This window comes from Schistocerca nitens, chromosome 4 (genome assembly GCF_023898315.1).
Source record: "Schistocerca nitens isolate TAMUIC-IGC-003100 chromosome 4, iqSchNite1.1, whole genome shotgun sequence".
In the NCBI taxonomy this organism is placed as follows: Eukaryota; Metazoa; Arthropoda; class Insecta; order Orthoptera; family Acrididae; genus Schistocerca; species Schistocerca nitens.
The window spans coordinates 601,174,511-601,188,773 of record NC_064617.1 but is presented as its reverse complement, the minus strand read 5'-3'; the positions used below and the strand labels follow the sequence as shown (position 1 = coordinate 601,188,773).

General features: G+C 54.1%; 1 protein-coding gene across 1 annotated transcript in view; it reads left to right on the top strand.

The window, feature by feature from the left end:
* Positions 1-12,909, top strand: part of LOC126252461 (atherin-like) — a 70,389-nt gene extending 57,480 nt beyond the window's left edge. The window contains exons 2-3 of the mRNA XM_049953357.1: positions 31-471; positions 12,821-12,909. Of these exons, the coding sequence (XP_049809314.1) occupies positions 31-471; positions 12,821-12,909 (530 nt within the window). The remainder of the gene's footprint in view (positions 1-30; positions 472-12,820) is intronic.
* The last annotated feature ends 1,354 nt before the right edge of the window (positions 12,910-14,263 follow it).

Genomic DNA, 14,263 nt, shown 5'->3' with positions numbered 1-14,263 from the left:
TGCCCGTCTGCCCGCCGCTTACTGTTGTAGCTGTTCATTCGTCCGTCCGTCCGCCTGCCTGCTCGCTGTCCGTCTCCGCTGCTGCCTGCTGTCCGTCCGTCCGTCTGTTCGCTGCCGCCGCCGCCTGCTGTCCGTCCGTCTGTTCGCCGCCGCCGTCGCCGCCGCCGCCAGCCGGTGCTCGCCGCCGCCGCCGCCGCCAGCCGGTGCTCGCCGCCGCCGCCGCCGCCGCCGCCAGCCGGTGCTCGCCGCCGCCGCCGCCGCCGCCGCCGCCAGCCGGTGCTCGCCGCCGCCGCCGCCGCCGCCAGCCGGTGCTCGCCGCCGCCGCCGCCGCCGCCGCCGCCAGCCTGTGCTCGCCGCCGCCGCCGCCGCCGCCAGCCGGTGCTCGCCGCCGCCGCCAGCCTGTGCTCGCCGCCGCCGCCGCCGCCGCCAGCCGGTGCTCGCCACCACCGCCGCCGCCGCCGCCGCCAGCCGGTGCTCGCCGCCGCCGCCGCCGCCGCCAGCCGGTGCTCGCCGCCGCCGCCGCCGCCGCCGCCGCCAGCCGGTGCTCGCCGCCGCCGCCGCCGCCGCCGCCGCCGCCGCCGCCGCCGCCGCCAGCCTGTGCTCGCCGCCGCCGCCGCCGCCGCCAGCCGGTGCTCGCCGCCGCCGCCGCCGCCGCCAGCCGGTGCTCGCCGCCGTCGCCGTCGCCGTCGCCGTCCGCCCTGGTCGTCCGACCCTGGTCTTCGTCCGTCTGCGTCTTCGCCTGTTCCCAGTTTGTGACCTTTCCTTTTCGTGCTCTGCGTTTTTTCTTCCTGTCGTCATGTCCGCCCCCACCACCACCATCACTACTACCACCACCGCCATCGTCTATACATCCCCTTCCGCCGCCTCCACCACTATAACTTGGTGTGCCCAGTCCCACCTCCCTCCTTACATCCCACCTCTCCTCACTCTCCCTTCACCCTCTCTCTTTGTCGCCCCCTCTCCCGCTTCTTTCTCTCGCTCCTCTCGTTCTGATTCTTTCCCCCCACTCCCCCAGCCTGTCACTGCAGCTCCGGCTCGGGTGGTGGCCCGTTGGGCCACTGTCCACGCCCAGCTCTCCCCGTCACCTTCGCCATCACCGCCGCCACTGCCACCGTCATCGTCATCGTCGCCGTCGCCTTCGCCTTCACCGTCACTGTCACCATCTCCGGCGCCGACTCCAGCCCCGGGACCTGCCACTCCCCGCCACATTCCAGTTGTTCCCATCCCCCACACCTCCTTCGCCGCCGTCAAGCGCCCCAGTGGCACTCCTGTCTCGTCTGCTCCAAAAAAGGCTCCGCCTCGTCCCCCTTCCCCCACCCCTGATGCCATGGATGTCTCCCCGCCCGTCCCTGCCCCCTCCTCCTCCTCCTCTACCCCCTCCTCCTACCACTACCTCCTCTCCCGTCCGGATCCCTCCCTCCTTGAAGCCCGGAACCTCACCCTCTTCCTTCGCCAGAATTGTCCTGGTGCCCCCATCTCCCTCCTCACTCCTCGCCGTGATTCGGTACTCATCTCCTCCCCCAGCCCTACCCTCCACACGGACCTCCTTTCTCGCATCCCTATCACCCGCTTTGGCCCTCATGCCTCTCTCACCCCTGCTCCCTCGCCACCTCCCTCCCGCCAACCCCAACCTCCGCGTCGCCCGCCGACCCTCACCGCCGTGATCACTTGGCTCAGTCCAGTGATCACGGAGGAGGAGGTGTTGGCGGAGCTTCAGGCACATCCCCATCTGGAGGTGCGTGTGGTTCACCGGATCCATAACGCTGCCGGCCCCACCCGCCTTATGCGCGTTTTCTCTGAGCACGCCCCCTCCATAGACCGTCTCCTGAAGGAGGGTGCCCTCATTTTTAACCAGCGTTATAAAGTTGACCCCTCCCTTTCCCCTCCTCAATCCCTCCGCTGCCAAAGGTGCTTGCGATATAATGCGCACCCAACATCTGAGTGCCGCGAAGCCCCCTCCTGCCCGCACTGTAGGCAAGCCCACTTTTTACGGCAGTGCCCCAATCTCCAGTCCCCCCCCTCCTGTAATACCTGTAACCTCCCTCATCCCACCTACTCCCAGAAGTGTAAGGCCCGACCCCCTCCTACCACTCCTGAACTCACCGTTCCTGTCCGCCCTCTGGACGCCCCCACCCCTCCCGGCAACTCCCTTCGCCAACCCCCTACCGCTGAGGACATCATCTGATTCCTCACCATTGTCCTGCAGAATGTACATCCTTTTCAGCGTCCACACACCCTCCAACAGATCTCCCTCGCCGCCCGATCCGTTTTCCACCTCAAAATGTATGCCACCTACTCTAACAACCAGGCCCATTTCACCTTCTCCCGTCTTGACACCCTCGTTTAAATCCCTGTCATGGCGCGACAGCAACGTAGCCTTTTGAACAACATCCGCTCCCTTCCCGCCAACAAGAACCTCTTTCTCCATACCCTTGCCACCCACCGCGTGGACGCCTTCCTCCTTAATGAAACCTTCCTCCAACCCCACCACACCGTCCACACTTCGCCCTACCTCCTCCACCGCTCCGATAATCCCCTCCCAATTGCGCGTGGCGGCGTTGCCATTGGGCACCATCGCCAGATCCCCGTTCGGCTCCAACCTCTCCTTCCCGACCCCACCGAACACCTGATCCTTAGTCTCTTCTTCCCTGGCCTTACCGTTACCTGCGCCACCATCTATGTCCGCCCTAACGCCCCTATTCCCTTCGACTTCCTCTCCCACATTGACCGTACCTTCTCCTCCTACGTGATCGCCGCCGACCTCAACATCCATAGTCGTTCCGCCGCCCAGTTACGGCGGTGGCATCGGTTCCTCTCCTCCCTTCAAGGCGACCTCATTCCCATCCCCCAGCACACCCGTCCCGAATCCAACTCCACTCCTGATGTTATCCTCTCCTCCCCCAACCTCCTTGGCCGCATAACGGTGGATGTCCTGGAGCCTATTGGTAGCGACCATCTCCCTGTCCTCCTCACCATTTCAGATGGTCGTCGCCCTCGCCCCAACCCTCATACTGACCCTCCCCCTAAGTATGTCCACGACTATTCCCGAGCTGACTGGAATGCCTACCGGGATACCCTTTCCACCCAGGTCGATAGCCACCCTCTCACCTACCACCACCCTGACGATGTCACCCATGCCGCCTCCTTTCTCCAGCAGACCTTGTCTGAGGCTGTGGAGGCCCACGTCCCTACTGTCGCCATCCACCCCCACCGTCCTACCTTACCCCCACAGGCCGTTCTCCGCCTCCGTGAATCCCGTCGTCTCTACCGTGCCTTCCTCCACACGCGTGACCCGGACACACTACGACGCCACCGGCAACTCCAGCGACACCTTCGTCATTTGCTCGCGGCTAAGAAACGCCGGGACTGGCGACAGACATGCACCCGTTTAAATGGTACCCTACCAATCAACTCGTCCAAGTTCTGGTCGGCCTTCCGTCGCCTTACCGGAACTAAACCCTCCCCCTATTATCCTCCATGATGATCACCCTTTCCCTGACTCCCTTAGTAAGGCCAATCACTTTGCCTCCTAACTCTCCAATGTATTTTCCATCCCCGATGATCCCCAGTTCGATTACTCCCTCTTCCCGGATATCCGCGATCGAACTGACACCTCTTCCCCTCCCCTCGCTCCTGGTTTCAAGTACTTGGACAACATTGCACACACGGAACTCAATGCCCCTATCACTACACAGGATCTCACTGCTACACTCCGCACAAAACGAAACACTGCTCCTGGTCACGATCGTGTCACCTACCGTCACCTTCGTGAAGCTCCTGTCTCTTTCCTCTCCACCCTAGCCAGGCTCTACAATGTAGTCCTGTCCACCGGTTACTACCCCGATCTGTGGAAAACCTCCCGTATCCTCATGTTCCTTAAACCTGGCAAACCACCGTCCGCCGTCTCCTCCTACCGCCCCATCAGCCTTACCTCGGTCTTCAGCAAGGTCCTGGAATCTATCCTCACCCGCCGCATCCACCAGCATCTCCGCCAGCACCGCCTCCTTCCCGTCATCCAGTGTGGCTTTCAGCCGTCCTTCTCTTCCGACGACCTTCTCCTTCACCTCACTCATCTCCTTTCCGAACAGCTTAATTCCCGTCGCTCCGCAATCTTCCTCTCCCTGGACCTCGAACGTGCCTATGACCATGTATGGCATTCCGGTCTCCTCTTCAAGCTCCAAACCTTCGCCCTTCCCATTAACTACGTCCGTCTGATCGGCTCCTTTCCCTCCCGCCGTCCTTCCTATGTCACTGTCCATAACTCAGATTCCTACACCTTTTTCCCCTCTGCCGGTGTGCCCCAAGGCTCCGTCCTCTCCCCCCTTCTGTACCTTTTGTACACGGCGGACATGCCGCCGCCGTCAGCCCCCGTCCACCTTCTCCAGTTTGCCGATGACACCGCCTTCTTTGCCCTTGCCCCCACCCTACAGCGCTCCCAACACCTTCTCCAATCCCATCTTGACCGGTTCACCGCTTGGTGCAACCAGTGGTTGCTCAAGGTCAATCCCTCCAAAACCCAGGCGATCATTGTAGGCAAAACCACCCCTTCCTTCCGCCTCCTTGATTTCTACATCACCATCTATGGCCGTCCTATCGCCCTCACTCCCACCCTTAAGTACCTTGGCGTCACCCTTGACCGTCACCTCTCCTGGACTCCCCACCTCCGGACAATCCAAGCCAAGGCACGCTCCCGACTCAGTCTCCTCAAGCTCCTCTCCGGCCGTACTTGGGGTCTGGACCCCTCCACCATCCTCCACACCTATAAATCCCTCATCCGCCCTATCCTTTGTTATGCCCATCCGGCTTGGATCTCCGCCCCCCCTCCCTTTTATAAATCCCTCCAAATCCTTGAACGCCATGCTCTCCGCCTCGCCTATCGCATCCGTCTCCCCTCCCCCACGCGGATCCTGTATGATCTCATCCCCTTCCCTCACCTCCTCCTTTTCCTTGAAAGGATACGGATCCTGTACACCTCCCGTAAACTCGACCCTCCTCACCCGCTCGTCTCCCCGATCCTCACCAACCCCCGCCCGCTGCCGCGCCTGTATTCCCATGTCCCACCCGGTCTCCATCTCTCAAACCTCCTTACCCTCTCCCAAGGTGGCTTCCGCCAGCTCCCCCTCCCTGATGATGTCCTCCTCCCCTGCATCTACCCCTCCTATCAACTTTGATCCTCCCCCCCCCACCTCCTGTGTCCTTTCCTTTAGGCACCCTCCCTCCCCCCATTTCCCTTCCCTTCTCTTTCCTTTCCCCCCTCCCTCCTACCCTCTCCCCCGGGCTTCCCCTCCCCCTTCCTCCCTCCCCCTCTCTCCTTTGCCCATGGCATCTCTGCTCTCCCCTCTCCCGTTTCCCCTTCCTCCTCCTCCACATCCTCTCTTGGCAGGTCCCCGGACTCGTACATGCTCAGTGAACATTCGCGCGCCGGAGATCATCGCCATCAGTGTTTAGTGTGTGTGCATCGTTTTGTGTTTCGTGTAGTTACAACTCAACTGTTCACATGTGCCGTCGCCGTTCTCCGTGTTTTGTGCGCCGTGTCTCCAAGTGTTAGTTTTTTTTTTTTCGTCCAACGTGAACGGCTTCTTGTTTATTGTTTTTTGTATCTCTATTTTTTGCCCGCCGTTTTTTGTATTGTATATATCACCTCTCTGTCATGTTTATTGTTCCACTTAAGGCTGAAGAGCAGCGTACTATGCTGCTGACAGCCCGCCTGTATAGGTGTTTAAAATTACAATAAAGGAAAAAAAAAACTACTACATGTGTCCTGGAACAGAAGGTCATATCCTTCAGGAGATGTTACCATTTCTTCATTGCACTCAAATCCTATCGACTTCCTTTCTCTGTTGGCTTTTAAGGCACTGAAAGACTTTCAGAATGGGGCGTCGGCTTTCGTGCAGAAGGTAGGTCCTTAAGAACAATGTATTTCTTCCATTTCTCTTTTGTAAATACTAGAATATTCGACACACAAAAATAACAATCTGAGATACCGGTACGGTATTTTGGTTTTCTCCATAGAACAGGTACAGCAAATAACACAGCGTTTTATTTTCCTTTCCATTAATTAATTGAGTGACAACAAGTTGCACAACACATACAGGGTGATTCAGCTGCCCCTACCGCTTTCGTTTTATGCAACCTGCTATCTTATATCTCTCTTTTCAACAACCAAACGCGAGATTTTCCTATTCTCTCGCTCGCTGTGTAAAAACTATTAACACTACAGAAAGAATGAACAGGAGGTTTTTGTAGGAAAGTTAATGTAGATCAAATTTATGTTGGGATACGTTTTCGCTAGAGGTCATAGTTTTAGAGGTATTCAAGAGAAACGTACAAAAGTGACCTTCAAATGCACCCACATTCATCCCCTACTTTGTGAAGTTTACCAGCATAAAATAAACAATTATGTTGTATTCGTCAGACAATCAGAATTCGAAACTATTGTGCTTGTAAGAGTTCAGTTTGATTCGAATTGTCAATGTAATTAGTTTTAGCATAACGTTTGCAAAAGTCGTTTTTTCATCATTGTCCTCATGGACACTTTTAAATTAATAATATTAACGAAATAGTCGACCACGCTGGTGGCGTAATACTCCAATCAATAGAGATGAAAAATGTTCGAATATCGGCAGTAGTTCGTGTAGTTGGAAATCTTTGTACAGTGGTAGGACAGAGTGCCACGAAAAACATACTAGAAATACTGACTGGTAAGGATGAGTGTGGGGTGGAAGTGTGTGTGAAGGTCACTTTTGTACGTTTTACTTGAATAACTCAAAATCCGTGGCCTCCAAGGCAACGTATCCCACACACATCCATGCCCGAGGCAGGATTCGAACCTGCAACCGCAGTAGCAGCGCGGTTCCAGACTGAAGCGCCTAGAACTGCTCGGCCACAGCGGCCGGCCGTGTGTGTGATGCCGGTTCCTTCTCCTTATCTGGAACGGCTACTCCAAAATAACATCTATAAGCTTTCGTTACGTAGGATGATATTTTATATTTCCTGCAAACGAGAATTCACCACAAATATATCAGAAATTGTCAGGAGTACATCGACAGTGACACCGAAGAGGCGATTTCTATGGAGGGGGGGAGCGAATATATTAAGATGGTACGAGGGGCGTTCAATAACCACTGTGCAACACATTTTTTTCTGAGATCAGGTTCGTTTTATTCAGGTTTCGAATGCTCCATTTTGTTTCCTCACTCTTTTGGCTATAAAACCCCTATTTTCAACATAATCTCCGTCCAATGCGACGGCCCTACGCCGCCGTATTGGGAATCCCTCTATGCTCGCATGGTACCACTCTACTGGTCGAGGTCGGAGCCAACGCGTTGCTGCATCGATAACATCTCCAGCATCCACGTACTGCTTCCACTGGGTGCATCCCTCATTGGGACAGATAGATGGAGTCTGCAATTTCAAGACCCGGTATGCAGGCTAGATGAGGAATAACAGTCCAATGAAGTATTGTGAGCTCCTCTAGGATGCACAGACTTAGTGACGCCTTGCGTTGTCATGGAGAACGAGAAGTTCCTTTGCGTTTTTGTGGCGACGAACGCGCTGACGTCATTTCTTCAGTTTCATAAGGGTACGAGAACAGACTTCAGAGTTGATCGTTGCGTGAAACAGAATAACGTCTTTAGAGTCCCATTAGACAGCCGCCATGATTTTATCAGCTGAGAGCGTGACTTCGAACTTTTTCTTCGAAGGAGAGGAAATGTCGCATTACTCCGTGGATCGCCGTCTTGTTTCCGGTTCGATAAAGGATTGTTATTATCAGCCTCGCAACACGCAAGCAGTTCGGCATATAGGGTCCTTCGTTGCTGTTTAGGGTCTCCGTTAGGCGTCGGGGAACCTAGTGGGCTCACTCCTTTGAGTATCTCAATTCGTGGACGAGTGTGTCAGCACTACCACCAGAGACGTACTTTTGAGTAGCGAGGTATTTCTTCGTGAGCCTTCTATCACCTCTAATGAGAGAGTCCACACGTTCCAAAACTGCGGGAGTCAGAGTAGTCTAAGGCCGGCCGGCGCGCGGGATATCGGACAGATTTGCACGACCTTATTGTGATGATGAGAGACACCTCGCCCAACGACTCACTGCAGGCGTCTATGAATATCTGGGATACCCTGACTTACCACAAAAACAACCTCAGTGACAGCTGTCTGCTTGGAACACCCCTCCGTTATAGACGCCATTTTGAAGGTTACATATAGCTGCGCCACCTCTCGGAATTTCATGAAGCTATAGCGACTGAAGTAAGCAAGTAAGCAAGTGCACTTCCTCCGGCAGGGCCCTAACCTTCAGTCCCCTCCCTCCTGTAACACCTGTAACCTCCTGCATCCCACCTACTCCCAAAAATGTAAAGCCCGACCCCCTCCGACCACTCCTGAACTCACCGTCCCTGTCCGCCCTCTGGACGCCCCCACCCCTCCTGGCAATTCCCTTCGTCCCCCCACCCCCCACCACTGAAGACATCATCAGGTTCCTCACCATTGTTCTGCAAAATGTCCACCCTTTCCAGCGCCCTCACACCCTCCAACAGATATCCCTCACCGCCCGTTCCGTCTTCCACCTAAACATGTATGCCACCTACACCCACAACCAGGCCCATTTCACCTTCTCCTGTCTCGACACCCTCGTCTAAATCCCTGTCATGGTGCGACAGCACCGTATCCTGTTCAACAACATCCATTCCCTTCCCGCCAACAAGAACTCTTTATGCACACACTTGCCACCCACTGCGTGGATGCCTTCCTCCTCAATGAAACCTTTCATCAGGCCCACCACGCCCTCCACACTTCGCCCTACCTTCTTCACTGCTCCGACAATCCCTTCCTGATAGCACGTGATGGAGTTGCCATTGGTCACCACCGCCAGATCCCAGTTCGGCTCCAACCTCTCCTTCCCGACCCCACCGAACACCTGATGCTTAGTCCCTTCTTCCCTGGCCTTACCATCACCTGCACCATCATCTATGTCCGCCCTAACACCCCGATTCCTTTTGACTTCCTCTCCCACATCGGCCGTACCTTCTCCTCCTACGTGATCGCCGCTGACCTCAACATCAATAGTTGCTCCGCCACCCAGTTGCGGCAGTGGCATCGGTTCTTGTCCTACCTCCAAGGCGACCTCGTCACCATTCCCCAGCACACCCACCCCGAATACAACTCCACTCCTGATGTCGTCCTCTCCTCCCCTAACCTCCTTGGCCACATAACGGTGGATGTCCTGGACCCCATTGGTAGTGACCATCTCCCTGTCCTCCTCACCGTTTCAGACGGTCGTCGCCCCTGCCCCGACCCTCGTCATGACCCTCCCCCAAAGTACGTCCATGATTGTTCCCGTGCCGACTGGAATGCCTACCGGGATACCCTTTCCACCCAGGTCGATGGCCACCCCTTCACCTCCACCGCCCTCGCGATATTACCCATGCTGCCTCTCCTTTCTCCAGCACACCTTGTCTGAGGCTGTGGAGGCCCACGATCCTTCTGTCGCCATCCACCCACACCGTCCTACCTTACCCCCACAGGCCATCCTCCTCCTCTGTGAATCCCGCCGTCTCTACCGTGCCTTTCTCCGCACGCGTGACCCGGACACACTACGACGCCACCGGCAACTCCAGAGACACATCTGTAGCTTGCTCATGGCTAAGAAACGCTGGGACTGGCGACTGACATGCACCCATTTAAACGCTACCCTTCCTATCAGTCCCCTCCCTCCTGTAATACCTGCAATCTCTCGCATCCCACCTACTCCCAAAAATGTAAAGCCCGACTCCCTCCAACCACTCCTGAACTCACCGTCCCTGTCCGCCCTCTGGACGCCCCCACCAAGTACTGGTCAGCCTTCTGCCACCTTACCGGATCAAACCCCCTCCCCTACTATCCTCTCCTTCATGACAACCAACTCTTCCCTGACGCCATTAGTAAGGCCAATCACTTTGCCTCCTACCTCTCCAATGTCTTTATCATCCCTGACGATACCCAGCTCGATTAGTCCCTCTCCCCAGATGTCCACGATCGAACTGACACCTCTGTCCCTCCCCTCACACCTGGTTTCCAGTACTTGGACAACACTGCACACACAGAACTCAATGCCCCTATCACTACACAGGATCTCATCGCTACACTCTGCACGAAACGCAACACTGCTCCTGGTCACGATCGTGTCACCTATCGCCACCTCCGCAAAGCTCCTGCCTCTTTCCTCTCCACCCTGGCCAGGCTCTACAATGTACTCCTGTCCACCGGCTACTACCCCAACCCGTGGAAAACCTCCCGTATCCTGATGTTCCTCAAACCCGGTGAACTGCCATCCGCTGCACCTCCTACCGTCCCATCAGCCTTACCTCGGTCTTCAGCAAGGTCCTGGAATCCATCCTCACCTGATGAATCCACCAACATCTCTGCCAGCACTACCTCCTTCCCGTTACCCAGTGTGGCTTTCAGCCGTCCTTCTCTTCCGATGACCTTCTCTTCACCTCACTCATCTCCTCTCTGAACAGCTTAATTCCCGTCGTTCCGCCATCTTCCTCTCCCTTGAACTTGAACGAGCCTATGACCACGTGTGGCATTCTGGTCTCCTCTTCAAGCTCCAAACCTTCACCCTTCCTATTAACTACGCCCGTCTGATCGGCTCCTTTCTTTCCCAACGTCCTTCCTATGTCACCATCCACAACACTGATTCCTACACCTTTTTCCCCTCCGCTGGTGTGCCCCACGTTCCGTCCTCTCCCCTCTTCTGTACCTCTTGTATACAGCGGACATGCCGCCGCCTTCACCCCCCATCCACCTTCTCCAGTACGCCGATGACACCGCCTTCCTTGCCTTTGCCCCAAACTTGCAGCGCTCCCAACACCTTCTCCAATCCCATCTTGACCGGTTCACCGCTTGGTGCAACCAGTGGTTGCTTAAGGTCAATCCCGCCAAGACCCAGGCGATCATTGTAGGTAAAACCATCCCTTCCTTCCGCCTCTTCGATTTCTACATCACCATGTATGGCTGTCCTATCGCCCTTACCCCCACCCTTAAGTACCTTGTTGTCACTCTCGACCGTCGCCTCTCATGGACCCCCCACCTCTGGACGATCCAAGCCAAGGCATGCTCCCGACTCTGCCTCCTCAAACTCCTTTCCAGCCATACTTGGGGTCTGGACCCCTCCACCATCCTCCATACCTATAAATCCCTCATTTCCCCTATCCTTTGCTACGCCCACCCTGCCTGGATCGCTCCCCCTACCTTTTACAAATCCCTTCAGATCCAAGAACGCCATGCTCTTCGCCTCGCCTATCGCATCCGTCTCCCTTCCCCCACGAGGACCCTGTACGACGTTACTCCCTTCCCCCACCTCCTCCTTTTCCTCGTACGGATATGGATCCTCTACACCTCCCATAAACTCGATCCTCCTCACCCGCTGGTGTCTCCCATCCTCTCCCGCCCCTGTCTGCTGCCACGCCTGTACTTCTACGTCCCACCTGCTCTCCATCTCTCCACTCTCCATACCCTCTCCCAAGGTGGCTTCCGCCAGCTCACCCTCCCTGATGATGCCCTCCACCCCTCCATCTACCCCTCCTACCTTGATCCTCCCTCCTTCCTCCTGTGTTTTGTTCCTATGGGCGCCCTCTCTCCCCACTCCTCCCCTGGGCTTCCCCTACCCCCATTCCTCCGCTCCTACTCCCATCTCCTCTGCCACTGGCATCTTTGCTCACCCCTCTCCCTCCACCTCCCCCTTCTTCCCCTCTTGGCAGGTCCCCAGACTCATACACGCTACTTGGACATTCGCGCGCCGGAGATCATCGCCATCAGTTTGTGTGTGCCGTCGTGTTTGTGTTAGTGTTCGACGTCACAGTCCAACGTTCACCTGTCCCGTCGAATCATCAGTGTTTGTGCGCCGTGCCAACGTGTTTCAGTGCAAATTTTCGTCGAGTGTGAACGGCTCCGTGTTTTGTATTCCTGTGTCTACTGTTTTTTGCCCGTCAATATATCTATTATGTATCTTCTTCATGTTTTTCTCATTGTCGACTCGAAGGCTGAAGAGCAGCGTAGGATGCTGCTGCCAGCCTACCTATGTATTAGGTATAAAAATTACAATAAAGGAAAAAAACAAAAATTATACAAGAGCAGCTGCCATAAATACAGAAGTTAATATTGTCAACTATTATTCACAAATTTTTTCTCAGTTTACCGTAAATTATGCCTTTCTTATCACACAAATGTCAAAATTACTGGAAATCTATCCCTGATGGTGAAATTCTGTTTTCAGATCTCGATGTCTCGTTGTAAATTAATAGAGAATCACAAATTTTGTATCCGGCCTGGTAGGCGGCGCGTAGGTCTGCTCCTGTAAGCTGAAGGGTAGGCCGAATATAGGAAGCGAATAGGAGCAGGAAAAGGAAGTACTGCGGTTCTGCGTGTAAGTTAAAACTCTTTTACTCGTGTATGAACATGTACAAATTATAATATTACTTAATTCGGCTGAGATGAGCACGTAGATGCAAAGCCGTACTATCAACGCTAACAGCTACTAATAGCTGGACAAACTATCATTCAAGTAACTGAAATAACAAAGTCTGTAATGGCTAGCCCCCTATGAAGTAGAAACATTGTTGTTTGATCGTCTCCACGGATTCAAATGGGCTGAATTTTGAGAGGCGCTCGTAGAGCTGCACAGCGCCGGCTAGAGGGCGCTGTCGTCTGTTTCGGTGTCGTAGTGATAACCTACGAACTTGCACCTACACCGTGGCATCGTAGCTATCGATACCACAACGCATTTTTGTGGAAGGAATAGAACCCTAGTGGAACAGAGTAATCCTCGTGCTTTTTGCAGTGTATCTCAGTATGGTAGTTTTCTATGATAAATCACTCAAGACAGATGTTCCTGAATTCATGACAGTTATGGCTCATTCGAATGACTGATAGAAGATCGCGTAGTCAGGTATCGGGTGTCCTCTTCTGGGTCCTCATCCTCCATCAGCTCCTTTCCCGGTTCCCCCCTTCGCTTTTACTCTCCTTTCCCCCCTTTTTTTTGATTTCCCATCTTCTGTCCAGTTTCCCCCCACCTGCTCTCGACTGTGGTGTCACATTTGCCACCTTTTTAGTGCAGTGTTCCAGTGACTATTCAGTGTTGTTTGTCTTTCTCGTGTTGCGACCAGAAACCATGCTGTCGCTAGGTGTGAATTTTATGTCTTTTGCGAACAGAATCCAGACTGTCGCCGTGTTTTTTAATTGTCTATTGTTTTCCCTGTCTGCTTCGTATGTATTTTTATTAGCATCATCATCCCTCTGTTGTTGTTTTAAGTTCCACGATTTCTTTTCGCCTTGTTACTCTCTAAGTCTCCGATTTTATCGCCTATTTTGTTATTATTTGTGCTCTTGATCTTTGTCACAAAATCTGTCGGCTGAAGAGCGGCATACTAAGCTGCTGCCAGCCCGCCCCCTTCGGGGGAAATTGAAATTCAATAAAGGAAAAAAAAAGGAGTATCGGGTGTTATCGCCTAACTACGTGCAATGTATAGCGTTTTAAGTTCATGGTGAGCTATCAGACACGGCTTGAAGTGGAATGCAGCTAAAAGACCAGTCTAAGAGAACTCTATGTTCTTCTATTTTTATAACCGATATTCGGAATGAAAACCCTAAATGCAAAACTTTCAGTATTTGGTCAAATACCTGCAATATTCGTCTTGAGAACAACTATTTGTGTGGGACAGTCTCGTCTTCCTGCAAAGAGAACTCAGTTGTTGTGTTTTTTGCGCTTATTGCTCTGCGTGTCACTATTAGTGTAAAATATACAAGTGGGATTCTAAAGACCTCGAATTTCAGTTTACTTGAGATGCTTTAATCGTGTTAGTTTCACAACATCCGTATGAAAGGGTGTGTAAGAGACTGTACGTCTTAAGACGTAAGGCGCTGTTGTCAGGTATGGAGACGTAGGCCGTTGTGTGAGGCACGCGGGCGCCACTGTGGCACTCACCCGTGGGCGCGGAGGACGCTCAAGGTCTCTGCAAAGTTCTTGGCCACGTACTGGCTCCTACATGAGAATCGCACAGCCGTGCGTCATGCACACCGTCGGTCGCCTTAATCCTCCGAAATTTTGGCGGTATTGGACGCAGTGCTGTATTAGCTTTTCACACTGTTGTACTAGATCTGCTAAGTTTCGTAATTTTCGGGCATTCTCTGTAACACATTTGCACACATTATTCCTTCACAATAATGATTCTGAGTTTTGTCTATATGCAGCTGAATAACACGGTTTATGTTTAGCCAAAATTAG